General features: G+C 41.3%; 1 protein-coding gene across 1 annotated transcript; it reads left to right on the top strand.

Moving 5' to 3' along the window:
- Positions 1 to 10,417: 10,417 nt before the first annotated feature.
- Positions 10,418 to 18,261, top strand: LOC124712406 (fatty acid-binding protein, muscle-like). Its single transcript, XM_047242701.1, has 3 exons — positions 10,418 to 10,499; positions 16,598 to 16,878; positions 18,211 to 18,261. Exons 1-3 carry the CDS (start codon positions 10,418 to 10,420, stop codon positions 18,259 to 18,261), a joined length of 414 nt encoding a protein of 137 aa, XP_047098657.1.
- Positions 18,262 to 18,473: the final 212 nt, after the last annotated feature.

Here is an 18,473-nt window from a genome sequence, read left to right as displayed (position 1 = left end):
AGATTATTTAAGCAATTCATTCTGAATAAAAGGATGCCATTGTGGTATCTGATACAAACCGTGAACATTCCGTGCAAAATAAACACACTACGCTTCAATTTCCAAGTACCTAGCAAGAGGTACAAATTAGTTATATGGTTTCATAATTTGTATTTTTGTTTACATAAATTGTAACACACTAGTAGCCCATATCCCTGAGCTTGAATATATACACTAGCCTAACATTAACGAAATGTTCCATATTTGCGTGCATTCCAGTACAGTTTTCCCACTCCTATACCCACCTTCACACACTTTTCATGAACCCACATTTTGCATTTCATGCATCTGGTCATTTCTGCCATTCGATACACCTCACAAAATCCACCATACCATTCCTCTGTTTTACAAATGAGTTTCATTGGCGGGTTCCCCATAGAGTCTTCAAAACACTTGCTTTTGACAGGTGAAGCTGTAGTTCTAGATTTATTCTTCCGTGCGTCGCTTAGCTTTCTTTGTGCAAGGGTTACTCATCAGCTCACAGACTTCAAGTTTTGCTTGGCGCTTTTAGCATTTCTCTCGGCTTTGACGATATTTCTTGGATGGACACTTTTAGCCCACTTTCTGACCGCCTTGCATTCTTATCCATTGGAATATTGGGCCAATCCATTTTCTTCTGGAATGTCGAAGGTAGGTGCTGAAACCGATTTTATCTTTTAAAATGTAAGAGTGTGTAACGTTATGCATATGTAGGTGAGCGATTCGGCCGTCTGGAGTCGGCAGCAGGTAAAGTGCACTTGCTTGTGAGGCTGAGCCCTGGTTGACAGCCCCAGGGCTGCCAAAACGCCGCGGCCGGTACAGAGGTAGCAACGGTTGTTAGCGAGGCCAGGTGCGGGTACAAAGGCGTGGTTGGAAATGGGGAAAATCATGGTATGGGGAATTTGGAAGATGAAGCGATCGCTTAAGAGGGCCAGCTGTGCTCCAGCAATGGCCTACCGTCAGACAAACTGAAAGATGGCTTATTCAACAATAATTCAGTCAAATATTAAACCGAGTCTGAATATATATGCGATCTCAAAAAAAAGGCGCATCCAATGACACAACAATAATTTCAGTGTCTTTAAAATAACAAAAGATAATAATTTAAAATGACTAAATATTTTCGCAATGAACGTCTGAGTCAACAACTTTTAAACGCTTTGTGCAGTTTCATCAAACGATAACTCAGATGATAGCATTGCATTATCAATTAAAGCCACCCATCAGTATCTATTTTATATATTGACTTATGACGTTGTTTACAACTTTTTTAGTTACACAAATGTTTGTCAGAACTCAGCACTCTCCACAGTTGTACAGCAGATGCACATAACATGAATACCTCATATTTTGTTATACTTGTGTATTTATTTAATGAAAGTTTACTATTTTGCCTGTAACTTGTTGGTTGCAAGTGCTATTAAAAATCTGTGCTAATTTGAGAGTGCACAGTCGCATGTGTTAGTGGACAATACAATTGTAAAGAGAAGCAAAAGTCGCTTCTGTCAAGATACCGTAAATACATCTTTAAACAAAATTTTAACTCAGACTGTTGTCATTTATCACGAGCGCACTTGCGCAAAAATACTGGCTTATTTATTTATGGACAAACCTATATTTATATTTATTGTGAGTGGTCTGTGACCCAATGTTTATAATATTTATTTATTTAAATATTGTTCTAATATTTAGTTTAGTTCAGGAAGTGGTGAAGTCGAGTCGAAAGATGTCTGTAGAACGTAAGAACGATGTGTTTTTGGTGGGGAAGGTCTTAATCAAATAGAAAAGCAGATAGTGGTGGAACACTATGGGACTCAAGTGGTTGTATCGAGTTCTTGAAGAAGGCAGAGCTTTAGCTAACTTGCATGACGTTATGTGATTTGGTGGTATAAATGACTGACTCCTCACGATGAGCAGCCGCTAAAATAATTTAACTTCTGAAGGGACTTTATATGTACATCGAGAGGTCTTTATGGGTTCCAGTGCAGGACTATAACTAATTTTCTGCTTATATTACAAAACGGACTTCTGAAGGGACTTTATATGTACATCGAGAGGTCTTTATGGGCTCTTGTGCTGGACTATAACAAATTTTCTGCTTGTACTACAAAACGGACGATAGAGTATGAATTACTACTCTTTGTATCGCATGTGATAAGTTGTAAACCATCGTGTTATGAGTCTGAACTTTTGAGCTGGTGAATATTTCGTGTATTGTGATTACGAAATGGACTTAGTTTTCGCGCCTCCTTGATTACATTTAGTTTAGGGATTTTGCCAATATTCTTGTAACGCTCTCGCCGAAACTTTACTAGATTTCATAAGGGTATTTTATGCCTATATTTTAAATGAAAACTGCTGGACCACTCCCCGTTCATTAAAGATGATCTTTTTGAACAAACATAAATCAACATAATTCTCTGTCGTCTACATCACTTACAGGCGTTAGAATAAAACCTCAGCTATTTATTTAACTTTTATTTTGTATTTCCGTGCATTATTTTATAGACTTATAATTCTAGCCAATGCATAGACTATTTCACTGCAGGATCACAGTTACAAGTTATTATTTGCAGCGAAATAACTGCAGGGGATGGAATCAGTCGTGCACCGATCGATCTTATGACTACGTCGAGCTATTCTTTTTGAACGTAATCGTGCATAGCCTAAGTATCTAACGCACAAGAAAACACAAGTAAGCCCGGCCGGCTAGCTGTGAGGTCTAACGCACTGCTTCCCTAGAGAGAAGGCGTGCCGGTCCCTGGCACCAATCCGCCCCCAAACCCTCAATATTTGGAGGCCAAAACCAGCTTTATCAACCACAACAACCCCTATGTGGCCTTCAGAGTATCGAAAATTAAGATCGTGAGCATGGTGCCACACAACATTGGCGGACAGTTCCTCATCATCCATAGTGCTATACACAGTACTGCGAACTGCGAGAACATTCTGCAGTGGGAGACGCATTTCAACCTAAACAAACCCTTTTGACTTCATGGATGATCCAGAGGAAAAAATAATTTAGTCATGGCTTGGCGATGGGAAAACGCCATGATAGTCGACGACAATACAAGAAAAGGTTTGAGGCGCCATGTCATTGATTGCGCGGCCCCTTCCGCTGGAGGTTCGAGTCCTCCCTCGGCCATGTGTGTGTGTGCTGTTCTTAGCATAAGCTACGGCGGTTGCTCACTAAGTAGCAATGTCGTCGTTTTTACAATTTAATTTTACGAGGGTTGTTCGGAAAGTAAGGAACGAACGGTCGCGAAATTGAAACCACAGTGAAAATCAAAATTGTTTTCTTTGCACATTATCTACACCTTCCAGGTACTTCTCTGTATAGTCGCCGCTCCGACTTAGATATTTGTCGGAGCGTTATACCAAATTTCCAACACCATCATCGTATAAGGCAGCCGCCTGTGCTCCCTAATAATTCTCTACACTGGTCTACAGCACGTAGTCTGCGCCCAAGTGTTGTCTCCGTGTCCAGCGTTTCATGTGAACAGAGATGGTACTCAATTAGGGTTGTGTGTGGGTGAACCCATCGAAAAGCCTGCAATAGCGTCTTCATTCCCCCTGCAGAGTGCGGTTGAGAATGGCCATGAAGAAGGAAGTGCGTGGCATTTGTGTTAGGTGGGGCGCATTCATTAAGGCGAAGCGTCTCAGCGGGCCCACCTACGTGGCGGGAGACATCGTTGTTCTAGGTACCTTTACTCGCTCACAAATGAACAGAGCGTCTTGATGCGCCGGCCGCGGTGGCCGCGCGGTTCTGGCGCTGCAGTCCGGAGCCGCGGGACTGCTACGCTCGCAAGTTCGAATCCTGCCTCGGGCATGGGTGTGTGTGATGTCCTTAGGTTAGCTAGGTTTAGGTAGTTCTAAGTTCTAGGGGACTTATGACCTAAGATGTTGAGTCCCATAGTGCTCAGAGCCATTTTCGTCTTGATGCGATTGACGGTCATACTAGAGACACTGCCCAAAACGTCTGTGAAAAGCCTCGTCGGATTTTCACAGTGGTTTCCATTTCGCTATCTATCGTTCCTCACTTTGCGAATAGCCATCGTAATTCATCATAATTCATACAATTTGTCCGAAATATTTATAAATTACATACAAAAACCTTCCTCGTGAATCAGTACATCTATTAGTGAAAACTAGATCAAAATCCATACAGTATTTGAGATTAGCCTGCATATACAAACGGATGCAAAGAAGCGACTTCGACTAATGCATTTTGAGTTATCTCATAAAGGGTAAATAATGACAGTATTTTAATTTTTTATACTCTGTCAGTAGTTACGCAAAATACGGAAATCAAAGCCGTTAGATAAGCAGCTGCAGCTGGTACTCTGTTCAATTTTCCATGTTCAAGGAAAGTCATTCAGCAACATATAGTGAGTGAACTGAAAGTTGTCATTACTGGCAGTAAGTTGTATGAGCTCATTCTACGATTCGATTGTGTTCTTGAACTGAAGCCGTGTTTCCGAGTCATTCAGATGCACAATAATTGTGATTACGCGATCAGAGTGTGGTGTTCTGTTACAGCTGGAACTTCATGTGAGGTCAGAACAATCCATCGACAAATCCACCTCCATAGTACATTGCGAAGGAAGTCATGCGGGCATCCCACATTTTCTTTACACCTGAGGTTGAGGCTGAAACTGATGTTGACAGTTATACTTGACAGATAGATTAGCGCAGCCCTCGGTTGCAAATAATTTGCTGACAAGCATTTCATTAGAGCCATACGTATGTGCTCTTATCAAGCACGTACATTAATCTAGAGTTTCTCAGGATGTCGTATATCAACAGCAAAGGAAATGCTTAAATTTATCATTAGGTAGAATTGGTTATCTGTGTACACAGCCTGAGAACCGGTGGGTAAGGACGTGACGCCTACAGCGGAAAAGATTACTTACGTGATTGAAATAGAAACAAGGAAACGGGCAGAAAGAGATCTGTGCATGAACTGAGAAATGATTGTAGCTCATAACTGCCTCAATATAAATAAAACTTTAAGAAGCTCACAATCATGAACAGTGTACAAGTGAGCACAAATCACAAATGATTCTATTTATCTGATTATACCACCCGTTCCTTACACACACTACACACTCGTGATACCGTATACAAATGTGTATAGTATAGCGGCATCGTGGGTTTAGGGGATTCGTTACAGTAGCTTAATAACAGTCAGTGTAGTGACTTGGATTCCCTGAAATTATTGGTTCTCATTATTTGACACCACCATTCAGTCAACTCATGGCAGCCATTATCTTTTAGCTATGGGTATGTAAGCGACACATTGCTTACCTAATACTTTCCAAAACGTCATACATAAAAACGGGACATTTCGGTGCTCATACCTCGGGTCCTATTGGTGATAAAAAGATAGGATGGAGTGTTTTGGATAGCAAGTGGGCCAGGTATCATTTGTACACCCAACAGAAGGATTGTCTTAGTGTTACTCTCCTACATTACAGGGTCAAAACATGAACATTATACACTTCCTCCCGCTTAGGCAAATGGATCAAATCCATTTGTTCTTTTTACATTTAAGTGATCTAGGGATGACTTGATAAGACTTGCGAGGTCACGATTAGTTCATGGATGGTTCCTCTGGAAAAGGGATTTTTTACTATATTTTCACCGTCAACAGCAGACCAAAACCCAACCAAGCATTTCAGGACTAGTAGGCAAAGAAAGCGGCCGAAATTTTTATGATATATTTCTAAGATTCCGATCCTCGATCAGTCTTGAAAATTCTTTTAATATCTTTGTCCTTTTACTGGACACAGAGGTTCATAGTTACCCTACTTCTAGAAATAAAATCCGATATGAGAAGAAATCTAAATAATAAATAACAGCAGAAAACTGATAATATTTTAACAATACATTCTCTTGCGAGTTATCCAGAAGAGCCGCCTCCCCGGTTTCATAACATTTTATCTGTTCATGAGAAACTCTTAAAAAAAATTTTTTTGGGTACCAAAACCAAGCCGCAGATTCTAAGATATATGCACAGAAATTGGCTGCAATTTTCAATTTTTACGATGTATTCCTAAGATTCCTATCTCGAAAACATTGAAAGTTTTCTTCATATCTTTATCCGTTTCCGAGATACAGAGGTCCAAATTTACCCTACCTGTACACCTAAAATATATACGTAAAATCCGGTCTTTGGCGAAAATGTTGTTTATAAAGTGACGTAGCTCGGAGAAATGCGCTGTAAAAGTATTTCCTTTATCACCTGAGAAGTTCATGTTGTAGTACTGAAGGACATGCGAATTTTTGTTCATTTTATTTATTTATTTTTTGCAGAATCCGTTCTGAGGCGTAAAATTAGTTTTCCGTTACTTCAGTTTCACCTAAGTAAACATTCAAAATTTTTCTGACAAGTACATTTCTTTTCATATTAGCTACATGCCCCGCCGCAGCACGGGAAAGAAGGGAACCAGTGGAAAAATGCTGCTGTCGGAGTACAAAGAATGAGAGTGTGTTCTGTCTATTTGAAATATTGTGAAAAGTGGGGTTCCTGCTGCCTGATTGTGCCTTCCTCAGCGCCTTTAAAAAAAATTCCAAAAACTTTCGCTTGGGAACGTACTCGTAATTTTATATTCTGAGAGAGAAGAAGGCAATGGCAGTGCCAAAGAGACGGAAAAGTAATAAATATGGAAGATAGTAGACAGTAGTTGTGTTGTAAAGATAGTGAAGAGACAATAACTGCATGAGAGAAAGAGAGGGGCACAGCGGTTTCGTGACCAAGCAATTTATCTAAACATGTTAGTGACTCAAATTGCCACTTTCTAGTAGTCTCTGGTTATTTAAATTCCTTGAAATGCTTTGGATGGGATGTTTAGTTGGCCTCTACGGGATTAATCCACAAAAGCACACTATTTTTGTTCGCAACAGTGGAAGCCCTTGCAAGATTTGTTTATATCATATGGCATCAGTTGACTGTATTCTTCTGTTCTCAAACAAATCAGTGCCTGGTACTCAAAATAATTAATTACGACATTCACTGCATCGACTCCAGTCTTTCTTTCCCAACACCAGATGTTTGCCTAACAGTCGCTTTTTGGTTTCATGATCCATTTCGCCAATGTTGTTCGCCATCTCTCCACTTTTCTGAGTAAAAAGGCAGTAGCTGTTATCTTCTCTGTATACAGTCGCTGCTATTGCTCCACACACTCAGACTTTTTGACGAGAAATCATACAATTTTTCTTTTGCTGATGTCTAGGTCTCTTCATGTTGATGATCTTCATCGACTCTCGTGGTAAATCTTATGTGTCGCAAATATTAGTCCTTCTGTCTTTTCTTTTCCGTCTTGCCTTCGACAGACCCTCTTGTTCGTAGAAAATTTCCGTACATTGTTTTTTCGTCGAAACATTCAATGAGGCGTTATAAAATTGACCCGTCACCCATCTGTGACAACATCTTCATTCCAACTGTAATTAAATCCGCATAGCTGCTCCCCACTCCCTCAATACTTTGACTCTCTTCTCCACACATGACCATCTGAGTATTACCACAAATAAAAAGCGTTCCTTCCACAAAACTGCCACTTATTTCTCCGCTTCCCATCTGCCCACTTCGGACTCACGTCGTCTTCCCCCTCAATAAAATTACAAATACAAAGTTTCAAACAATCGGGGCAAAGGGCTTAAAATGACGAAAATGACAAAACACATTTTTACAGATTACGCTGATTTTATTTTGTATTTACGCTACAATTTAGAATTCGTGTAGATATGTGCAACAAAATCAGTGATATGCAGATCATGCTAAATTAATTGTACGTTCTTCGTCCATGACTGAACATATGGTGTACTAATTTCCAGTGGAGAAAAATCACCGGCACAGGTCATTCAGTGGACTATGGAGCTGAAAATCACTTGAGCTTCTTTAGGACTCTACAGTCGATGCTCCAGCAGCTCAAAATAAAAATGTTCTGTTTGACCTTTAGGAGCGTAAAGAGTCGTCACTGCACGTTCCACATCGCAGAACAATTTCAAGATAAACATTCCTGCAGAATCTTGGAATTTAAACATCTTTGCTGTAGGCGAGTACGTATATTTCCACACAGCCGTCTGCTGCTTACTCTGTGGTTCGTAGTGAGTTCCTCTGTTTGATCTTTAGGGGTGTCAAGAATCTTCAGCGAACCTTACACATCATGAAACAGAGCCATAACCGAGCTAGGAATTTAAACCATTTTTCTGTAGCCGAAGACGGATGTTTCCACACACTGCCTTGCTGCTTACTCTGTAGTTCACGAAGATCATATCACGTATCAGCAACGGTTACGAGTAAGATAGTTTTCCTATCCCTTCCATATGCCTTAACGGTAAATTCGACATTTCCGCAAATCTCTTATGTGTTTATCTGTCAGTGGGAGTGGTACCTAATGAGCACAAACTTTGCTATGGCAAACGGTGAACTGTGCCTAATCTTCAGTTCATGCACAATGTCATCAATTTTGGCACGGGAGTCATCAAGAATGATTCACTTAGCTCTCTTGTTTCCGAAGAGGATGACCCACCCAGATACTCTTTGTCTGACAGAAATACACATGCAGTCGTACAGCAGTTATTACACTCTTAAACATTTAGATAAGTACGACATCTATCACCATTACTACACAGTGGAGCACGTGAACAATAAAATGCTCTTCAGTCACTAGAAACAGAACTATTCACTGGACCATCACAGCTAACACACAAAAACAACAGCAAGATTGAGGCGTATCGTTGTTGAGTCGGTGCTGTCACACTATGCAGAAGATAAAATATTGCGTCTGGTTAATGAATTCAGTTACTACATGAAATGTAATGAGTAGACAGTCTCGTAATAGTTCTGGGGAAACGCTAGTGTCTAATACTATAGAAAGAACATCACATAACGACTGCTACATACATTATCCAATATATCCATAATGGAGTGAATGGTGTTATTGTTGTGGTCTTCAGTCCAGAGACGGGTTTGACGCAGCCATTCATGCTACTCTATCCTGTGCAAGCTTCTTCTTCGCCATATAACTACTGTAACCTACATCCTTCCGAATCTGCTTAGTGTATTCATCTCTTGGTCACCCTCTACGATTTTTAACCTCCAAGCTGCCCTCCAATACTAAATTGCTGATCCCTTGATGCCTCAGAACATGTCCTACCAACCGATCCCTTCTTTTAGTCGTGCCGCAAATTCCTTTTCTCCCTAATTCTTTTCAGTACCTCTTCATTAGTTACATGATCTAACCACCTATCCTTCAGCATTCTTCTGTAGCACCACATTTCGAAAGCTGCTATTCTCTTCTTGTCTAAACTAGTTATTGTCCATGTTTCACTTCCATACATGGCTACACTCTATACAAATACTTTCAGATAAGATTTCCTAACACTTAGATCTATACTTGATGTTAAAAAATTCTCTTCTTCCGAAACACTTTCCTTGCCATTGCCAGTCAACATTCTTTATCCTCTCAACTTCCACCATCATGTTATTTTGCTCCCCAAATAGCAAAACTCATCTACTACTTTAAGTGTCTCATATCCTAATATAATTCCCTCAGCATCGCCTAATTTAATTCGAATACTTTCAGTTGCTTTTGTTCATGTTCATCTTATATCCTCCTTTCAAGTCAATGGTCATTCCGTTCAACTGCTCTTCCAGGTCCTTTTCTGTCTCTGACAGAATTACAATGTCATCGCCAAACTTCAAAGTTTTTATTTTTTCTTCATGGATTCTAATTCCTACTCCAAATTTTTCTTTTGTTTTCTTTACTGCTTGATCAATATACTGATTGAATAACACTGGGAATAGGCTACAACTCTGTCTTACTCCCTTCCCATGCCCCTTGACTCTTATAACTGCCATCTGGTTTCTGAACAAATTGTAAGTACTCTTTCGCTCCCTGTGTTTGACTCCAGCCACCTTCACAATTTGAAAGATAGTATTACAGTCAACATTGTGAAAAGCGTTCTCTTAAGTCAACATATGCTAGAAACGTAGCTATTCCTTTCCTTAATCTAGCTTCTAAGTCGTAATTTCAGTATTGCCTCATGTCTGCCAACATTTCCACTGAATCCAAACTGAGGAGTGAATGATTAAGGATGTTAATGTCGCAGCAAATTTCTCGGCTTCGTAGAAAGTGTACGACGCAACACGATACGTCCGTCATAAACAGATGTGCTTTGTATCACCTGTCACGTGTACGAATTACGCAAGAAAATATCAGCAAGAGTGCCGGATATCGTCTTAGTAATCAGATACTGAACCGTTCCTTATCGAAGGAAGTGACGGCTGAGCGAAGGATACGGTTCGATGATAAATAAACGGCCACACAGCCACAAGACACGTTGTGGGCTCACTATTTCAGCCGCTACACCTGAGAGGAGTAAGCCGTTCAAGATGGTGAAACAGTTCTCAGGAAAGAGCTACGCGCTCAACGCGGCCAGCTTGGAAAACATGGAGGCGTTTCTCGACGCCAGCGGTGAGTGAATAGATCAGAAAACCTTTATTAACTCTGGAACATATCTTATATTTAAATTACGTAAAAAGTAAAATACTAAGGCTCTGTTTACACTGCAGCAGAAAGGTCTGTACAGTTGGCTAGAGTTACGTGAAATGTCGGCGGAAAACTTAAGAGTGAACAATCTGCAGAGTTCTTGGACTTTTTCGGACAGTGTGTGCAATTACACAGAAAGTTTATAGGATTAGGTGGTAGTAAATCAGTATATATGAATACGAAATCGCGTCATTCCGATCAAATTTTTCAAGCGGTTTACGGGGGGAACAAAGAAGGAGCCTACACTAAGATTGCACTACACAAAAGCAGTCAAAAGTATTATCGGCTTATGCACCGATGGCCAATCCCTTAACCATCATTACGCACTAAGAAACAACTTCGAAGACTCAAATACCACTCGGCGTTTTAAAAGGGCTTGCTTCAGAACGACTTCATTTAACAAAGAAAGACTGCTTCCATCGACTGACCTACGCAAACGTCATAAAATTGATGTACACTTATGTTGAGAAAAACAGAACCCCTTGAACGACTGAAGATAGGACTTTCACATAGAACATGTACAATAGTAGATTCTGGAGAAATTTGAACAATACCGCCTCGCCGGTTCAGTGTCAACATCTACATCGCGGCGCAGCACGAACTACCGGTAAAATGTGCCTGCGACTCTCGTTCTTGCTATGCAGCAAAGGTACTGGATCAGTGTGAATCGTGTCGTCAAATCAGTGAGTCTGAAAGATGGCGCAAATTGGCATGAGAGATTGGAATTCATGCATCCGAGAAAGTGCTGCTTGTGTGGGACGAAGTGTCTCGACAGTACAACTGGTGTATGCCGAATGCTTCACGGATAGCTGTAGAACACGACGAGACGGATGAGGTCGCAGCACCCAGACCACCCACCGAGGACATGGAAGCCTCATCCTTATGTCATTACAGATCAGATCTGTTTGCGTCCTCCTCGGCTGTAACAATACATCGTACACTATTAGGGTTGACAGTCTGTCGCAGTTCATTACGGCATGGCTTACGTACGCTCCACCTTTCACGAATGTGCAGAAACATGCTGGGCAGCGGTGGTGTATGAAACGACTCCATCGCAGACAGCAACGGCATCAGATAGTGTTTTCGGACGAATCCAGGTTCTGTGTGTATGAAAAAGATGGCCGCTTGCTGGTTCGCTACAGAAGTCGGGAACAGCATCTTAGTGACTGCATTTGCGCAAGAAATCAGCGCAAAATCAAGACCTTATGCTGTGAGATGCCATTGGGTACAAATAAAAATCACATTTGGTGCATGTCCAGGACACTGACCAGTGCGACCTTCATGAATGACATCCTGCCACCCGTAGCTATACCCTATCTGCACAACACCCCAGACGACATTTTTCACCAAGACAATGCACGACGAGAGGTTGCCGCAAAAACACGTCACAGGATGTCGTCCTTTTGCCCTGGCCCACCAGACCACCAGGATTGTCACCACTCGGAAATGTGTGGAATATGGTGAAAAGACAGGTGAAGCACCGTGACCCAGTGCCAACCAGCACGGGAACCAGATGAACGCGGCATGGATGACTAAACTACAGGACACCATTCGCGACTTATACGCGTCGATGCCATCACCCTTGGAACATGTTATGAGTGCGCATGGCGGACCCTGTTGCTACTCGGCTACAGGACACTTACTGACACGAGGTAACTCATTCCTAATCATTTCCGCAGAACATACTAATGTTCAATTCTGTGAATATGAGCGTCTTATTCAGGATTTTATGTTTTTTCTGGACATGAGTGTATCAATGGTACGAGGGACTCCCAGAGGAGAGAGTCTTACTTTAGACGTAGAAAGACTCCTGCACTGTCACAAAGTAGTACAAACGACGCATCACAGTTTTAGAATTTTTGATACCCATGAATTTGGCAAATTTAAAAATAAAAAATTTAATCGAAAATTTTAACTGTCATATCATCATCTGGGGGTATAACATCATAGAAACGGCGAAGAAGTGTAACTGTGGGCAGAACAGGAAGACCTTAAACTCCTACGCCATTTGAACCATCGGGGATGTAATCCGAATAATATATAGATCAGGAGTGCCCTCGACCAATATGTCATGAAACCTGTAGAAGATCCGATACCCAGAGCTCAACATTGGCCAGTCACAAGTGGAAGCAGATGGCCTCTGACTCTGAATATGTTCCCCTTTAATGACGTTTCAAGTTCAAGAAGGCGAGCTGGAATAATTTCGAACTAGAGATAGACCAAGTTATAACGAGCGACATAAAATTCAGGATTTTTGTGCACATAACGGAGAAAATATGACGTAAGCATATTCCACTATAATGCAGGACTCAGTACCTAGTGGGACTAACACAGCACATCAAACGATTGTTCACTGCGTACCGAGAGCACTTTGACGAAGACTCATTTGCTGAAGAAGCCAAAACCGCAGGCGAAGTATAGACCGCACCACTCAATGATGGAAGGAAAGAAAAATGGATGAAACTGCTCAATGGTCTGAACATGACGCATAATAGGGGGCTTTTGACTTTGGGTCATCAGTCATCTGATTAGTTGGCTGCGGCTCGGTATGGACTCCTCTCAGCTCTTTATTTCAGAGTAGCACTTGCACCCTACTTCTTCAATTACCTGCTGGATATATTCCAGTCTCTGTCCTCCCCTACAGTTTTTACCCTTTACAGATCCCTCTAGTCCCAAGGAAGCTACGCCCTGATGTCTTAAAATACACACATCAAAAAAAATTTTCCATCACCTCGGTTCCGATAGTTCCGGAACCTGTACAGAAAATTGGAATAGAGATCAACGTAAACATCATTTCTGCCCTTTTTATTGCTCATGAAAACCACACATTGCATGTTATACCACCATACAGTGAGACCTTCAGAGATGGTAGTCCAGATTGCTCTACACACCGATACCCCTAATACCCAGTAGAACATCCTCTTGCGTTAATGAATGCCTGTCTTCGTCGCGGCTACTATCCACAAGTTCATCAAGGCACAGTTGGTCCAGATTGTCCCATACCTCAAGGCGATTCGGCGGAGATTCCTCAGAGTGGTCAGTGGGTCACGTCGTACATAAACAGCCCTTTTCCATCCATCCCAAGCATGTTCTATAGGGTTCATGTCTGGAGAACATGCTGGGTACTCTAGTCGAGCGATTTCGTTATACTGAAGGAAGTCATTACAAGATGTGCACAATGGGGACGTGAATTGTTGTCCATGAAGATAAGTGCCTTGCCAATATGCTGCCGATATGGTTGCACTATCGGTCGGAGAATGGCATGCACGTATCGCATAGCCATTACGACACCTTCTATGAACACCAGCCGCGTACCTCGACTCCACATAATTCCACCCCAAAACAGCAGGGAACCTACACCTTGCTGCACTCTCTGGACAATGTGTCGAAGGCGTTCAGCCTGACCGGGTTGCCTTCAAACACGTATCCGCCGATTGTCTGGTTGAAGGCATATGCGTTCACACATCGGTGAAGAGAACGTGATGCCAATCCAGAGCGTTAAATTCGTCACGTTGCTGAGCCCATCTGTATCGCACTGCATGGTGTCGTGGTTGCAAAGATGTACCTCGCCATGGATGTCGGGAGTGAATTTGCGCCTCATACAACATATTGCGCACAGTTTGAGTCGTAATACGATGTCCCGTGGCTGCACTAAAAGCATTATTCAACATGGTGGCGTTGCTGTTAGGGTTCCTCCGAGCCCTGACCCGTAGGTGGCGGTGATCCACAGCAGCTGTAGTCCTTTGGCTGTCTGAGCGAGGCATGTCATCGACAATTCCTGTCTCTCTGTATCCCCTCCATATCCGAACAACACTTCCCTTGCTGGCCGGCCGCTGTGGCCCAGCGGTCCTAGGCGGTTCAGTCCGGAACTGCGATGCTGCTACGGTTGCAGGCCCGAATCCTTCCTAGGGGATGGATGTGTGTGATGTCCTTAGGTTAGTTAGGTCTAAGTACCTCTAAGTCTAGGGGACTGATGACCTCAGATGTTGTCCCATAGTGCTTAGAGCCATTTGAACTATTTTTGGACTTCCCTTGTTGAGAGCCTTTCCTGGCACAAAGTAACAATGCGGACACGATCGAACCGCGGTATTGACCGTCTAGGCATGGTTGAACTACAGACAACACGAGCCTTATACCTTCTTCCTGGTGGAATGACTGTAACGATCGGCTGTAGGACTCCGTCCGTCTAATGTAAATTAATTGAAACCTTCAGCTGCCGACAGGTGTTGTTGATATATCTCGATGGGGACAGCTGAAATTATGTGCGCCGACCTGGACTTGAAGCAGGGATCTCCTGCTTAAATGGCAGACGCACTATCCATCTGAGCCACTGAAGACACAGATGAATAGGGCGACTGCAGGGACTTATCTCACACACGCTTCCCGTGAGAGCCATCTGTGTCCTCGGTGGCTCACATGGATAGAGCGTCTGTGATGTAAGCAGTAGATCCCGGGTTCAAGTCCCGGTCGGGGCACACATTTTCAGCTGTCCCCATCGAGATATATCAACAACACCTGTCGACACCTGAGGCTTTCAAGTAATGATCATTTATACTTGACACACAATTTCAAACCTTTTGGAAACTTTTTCTCGCTGATACCAAAAACAGAAAATAATGAAAGCATAGATATTTTTCCTTTTTTGCAGTTCTTCTTCCTTAGTACTAAGTCCATTTGGAACACATTTTGGACACAGTAGAGATAAATGCAATAGTTGCAATATTATATTTTATGCAGCGCATCGTCCAGGATGTGTGACGTTGTAGACATTGATGTGTGTGAAAAACTAACTATTCTTAAAATTTATCGCAATTTTCCCAGATGGTACTCATCCAGTATTTCATCAGGAGAGCATCAATTTCCAACACTTGAAATATAATTTCTATACTTGTTCTCCCTTAAAAGCACACAAAATAATTAACGAAGAACAGTTTATCACTTACCAAATGTTCATTTTTCATTCAGTAAAAAGATCTGCATCAAGTGTGACTTTTCAATTTATTATTTCTTTACCACGTACTAAATTTTCTACCACTTACATACGTGGACGATCGATTATTTAACGTATCAGTATAGGAGTTTACTGGTTTTTAATATGTTGGGCATTGTAATCGCAAGACAAAGATGTTATAAATTGATGTTAATAATGAAGTATGTTATGAGTAAAGGAAACTTGGATTACACAAAAGCATATCATTAGAATTATATATGGTGCACATCTCCAATGTGAGAAATCATTTTAAGCATGTGTACATTTTCCATTGTTATCTAACACCAACTACCTATGGAATATGTGACAGTACTCCTGTAGAGTTAACTTATCACAGATTGAAAATACCACTTCAGTTGTAAGACTCTTTTTAGTTAAAGCTCGACCAGTTTCAGGCTCTTATATGCCCATCGTCAGGTGCTATACTGAAACTAAACTAGAGACCAGAACTAATAATAGCTTTTATATGTAGCAGTGCACAAAAAAACAGAAATTAAGTTCCATATAACGTTTTAGAAACTAGCAGTTGAGCTAGGTGTGGTAAAACTTAAGTCAATGTCGAAGTGACACCAGACAATACTACAGAAGGCTGCCTGGGTAAAGAAATATGCAATGAACACCAGGACAGTTATACTTTGCCCTGTGACCCCTAGCACCCCAGTGGGCGAGTGCAGGACGGTGTGTATCACCAGCAACTGCAAAAGATGCAGTAGCATACACGAAGGTGGAAGCAAACTGATAAACCAGAATGGCAAATGTACTGTCATTTGTTTACGGGAAGAAGAACGTGGGACCACTAGCCCCCTGCTATTTTATGTATACTACTACATGTAAAAGTTATTATTAGCTCTGGTCTCTTGTTTATTTTTAGTATAAGACCTGGTGATGGGCATGTAAGATCCCGAAACCGGTATTGTTTCAAATAAAAATAACCTTACAACTGAAGCCATATTATCAACCTCTGCTAGAATCCTCAGTTGCGGATGATCCTCTGACGGGCTGTTTGTAGTGTCTACTTAATTTTTCCCCACAGGAGTGACAGATGCCACACACCGCCAGCTGGCTCTGTCAGCGAAGGACACCCTGACACTGACACTGGAGGGTGACAAGGTGACGGACGTGACCCAGCTGGGCGAGTACAAACACGTGCTGACATACCGCCTGGGGGAGGAGTTCACAGAGGACACGGCCGGCCGCAAGAGGAAGAGCACCGTCACCCAGAGGGGCGCTGACACGCTGGTCAAGGTCGAGAAGTACGAAGACGGCAAGACCGTCACCATAGAGAAGACCTTCAGCGCCGACAAGATGGTCGCGGTGAGTCCCAACACTACACTCCCACTCTCAGCACTCCCTCTTTTATACCTGCTCTTATCATGTGTCGTATATGAGTGAACATTGTGCTGTCACATATTACTGAGTATTGAATAAATTAACAGAAGCATCTTATTTCTGATATTCCAAGCCATAGATGCTGAAAATTTTTTAGTGTCAGATTGAAATAAGGCTTAGTTAATGAAAGTGAGCACAGACAATGAACAAGTCACACATCCTCAGATGCTGCTGTCAGTTTTAATCAGCATTCTGAATTCATGAAGATGTGCCTCAAAATACTAATAATTTTTATGAAAGCTTGTAAAAACTGACATCTGGAAGAGAATCTCGATTAGAATAATTTGATCCTATATATCGCCTACCATTATTTTGATGAAGTACACTCACAGAATGCTAGGACTATCAAATGCAGTATCATCTTTTGTTCTTGTTCTATGAAGCTGTGCCTATAATATTGTTGAGTATCCTGCTTTATCTGCGATCACTGCATCATTCATTAATTGATGCATAATTATCTCTAACTGTTATTGTGAGAAAAATTTTTGGTGTTAACAGTCATTAGTACTTCCTTTCACTGTTCGTCTTTCACAATTTATATGGAATTTCCACAACCTCAGGATTAAAACAGTTTTGAAATTTATTTGTATTCTCCATCAGATCCACAGGGTACCCGTATTGAAAATGTGACTAACACACTGAACTTCATTTAGTGACTGATCTACTTCGTCTTCAAATGTATTCTCAGTTCTTCTTTTCAAGACTTCAGTAAAGAATTTGATCAGAAGAATCAATAGAACAATATTATTAAATGTTATCCTCATAAAGGTTGCCTACAACAGCAGCGATGATTTTCGTTGTTTTACTATCGTGTATGATGCATTCGCGTATCTCTCTCTCTCTCTCTCTCCCCCTCCCTGCCTCCCGCACACAGACACACACACACACACACACGTACAAGAATTTATTCAAATGGACTCTGGCTTCAAAAGCCTTACATTAAAACCTAATTTAATGATCAACTAGAAAATCACTGTAAACAAATAAAGCTATCAATATTTGATTTCTTACCTAGAATGTTATGTATCTTCGTTATTCCACTAGGTATCAAGCTGCTTAAAAAATTAAGTCTTTTAAGGCATAAAAGACAAAAATATCCACAATGACTCATAATAAATGGAAATAATAAAACAGATTGATATACTGTGTCATATAGCTGTATTTGCCCTATTATTGCCAATTTAGTTACATTATAGAAAAGGCATAACAAGAAAACAGCGCATTGCTTTTTCTTATTCAACTTTTTTTCTTTTACAGACCCTCACTACCGGCAACGTCACAGCAAAAAGGATCTACAAGGCAGTTTGAACTCTGTTTTTGAAAATACAGTGTGTTTACTGTGTATACAGTGAAAAACTATCATCGGAAAGATCTCCTAACTGTACCAAATCTTTATCTGTTAAGTTATTGTATTTTTGTAGTCTGTTTCACAAATAAATTAAAGTTAAAACACTGAGATCCGATTCTATTTTGTCATCAATTCTGTTCTTTATTTTAAAATACAGAGCAAAGCGACTAGT

Source organism: Schistocerca piceifrons, chromosome 8 (genome assembly GCF_021461385.2).
Source record: "Schistocerca piceifrons isolate TAMUIC-IGC-003096 chromosome 8, iqSchPice1.1, whole genome shotgun sequence".
NCBI classification, from domain to species: domain Eukaryota; kingdom Metazoa; phylum Arthropoda; class Insecta; order Orthoptera; family Acrididae; genus Schistocerca; species Schistocerca piceifrons.
This window is presented reverse-complemented; position numbering and strand designations above follow the sequence as displayed.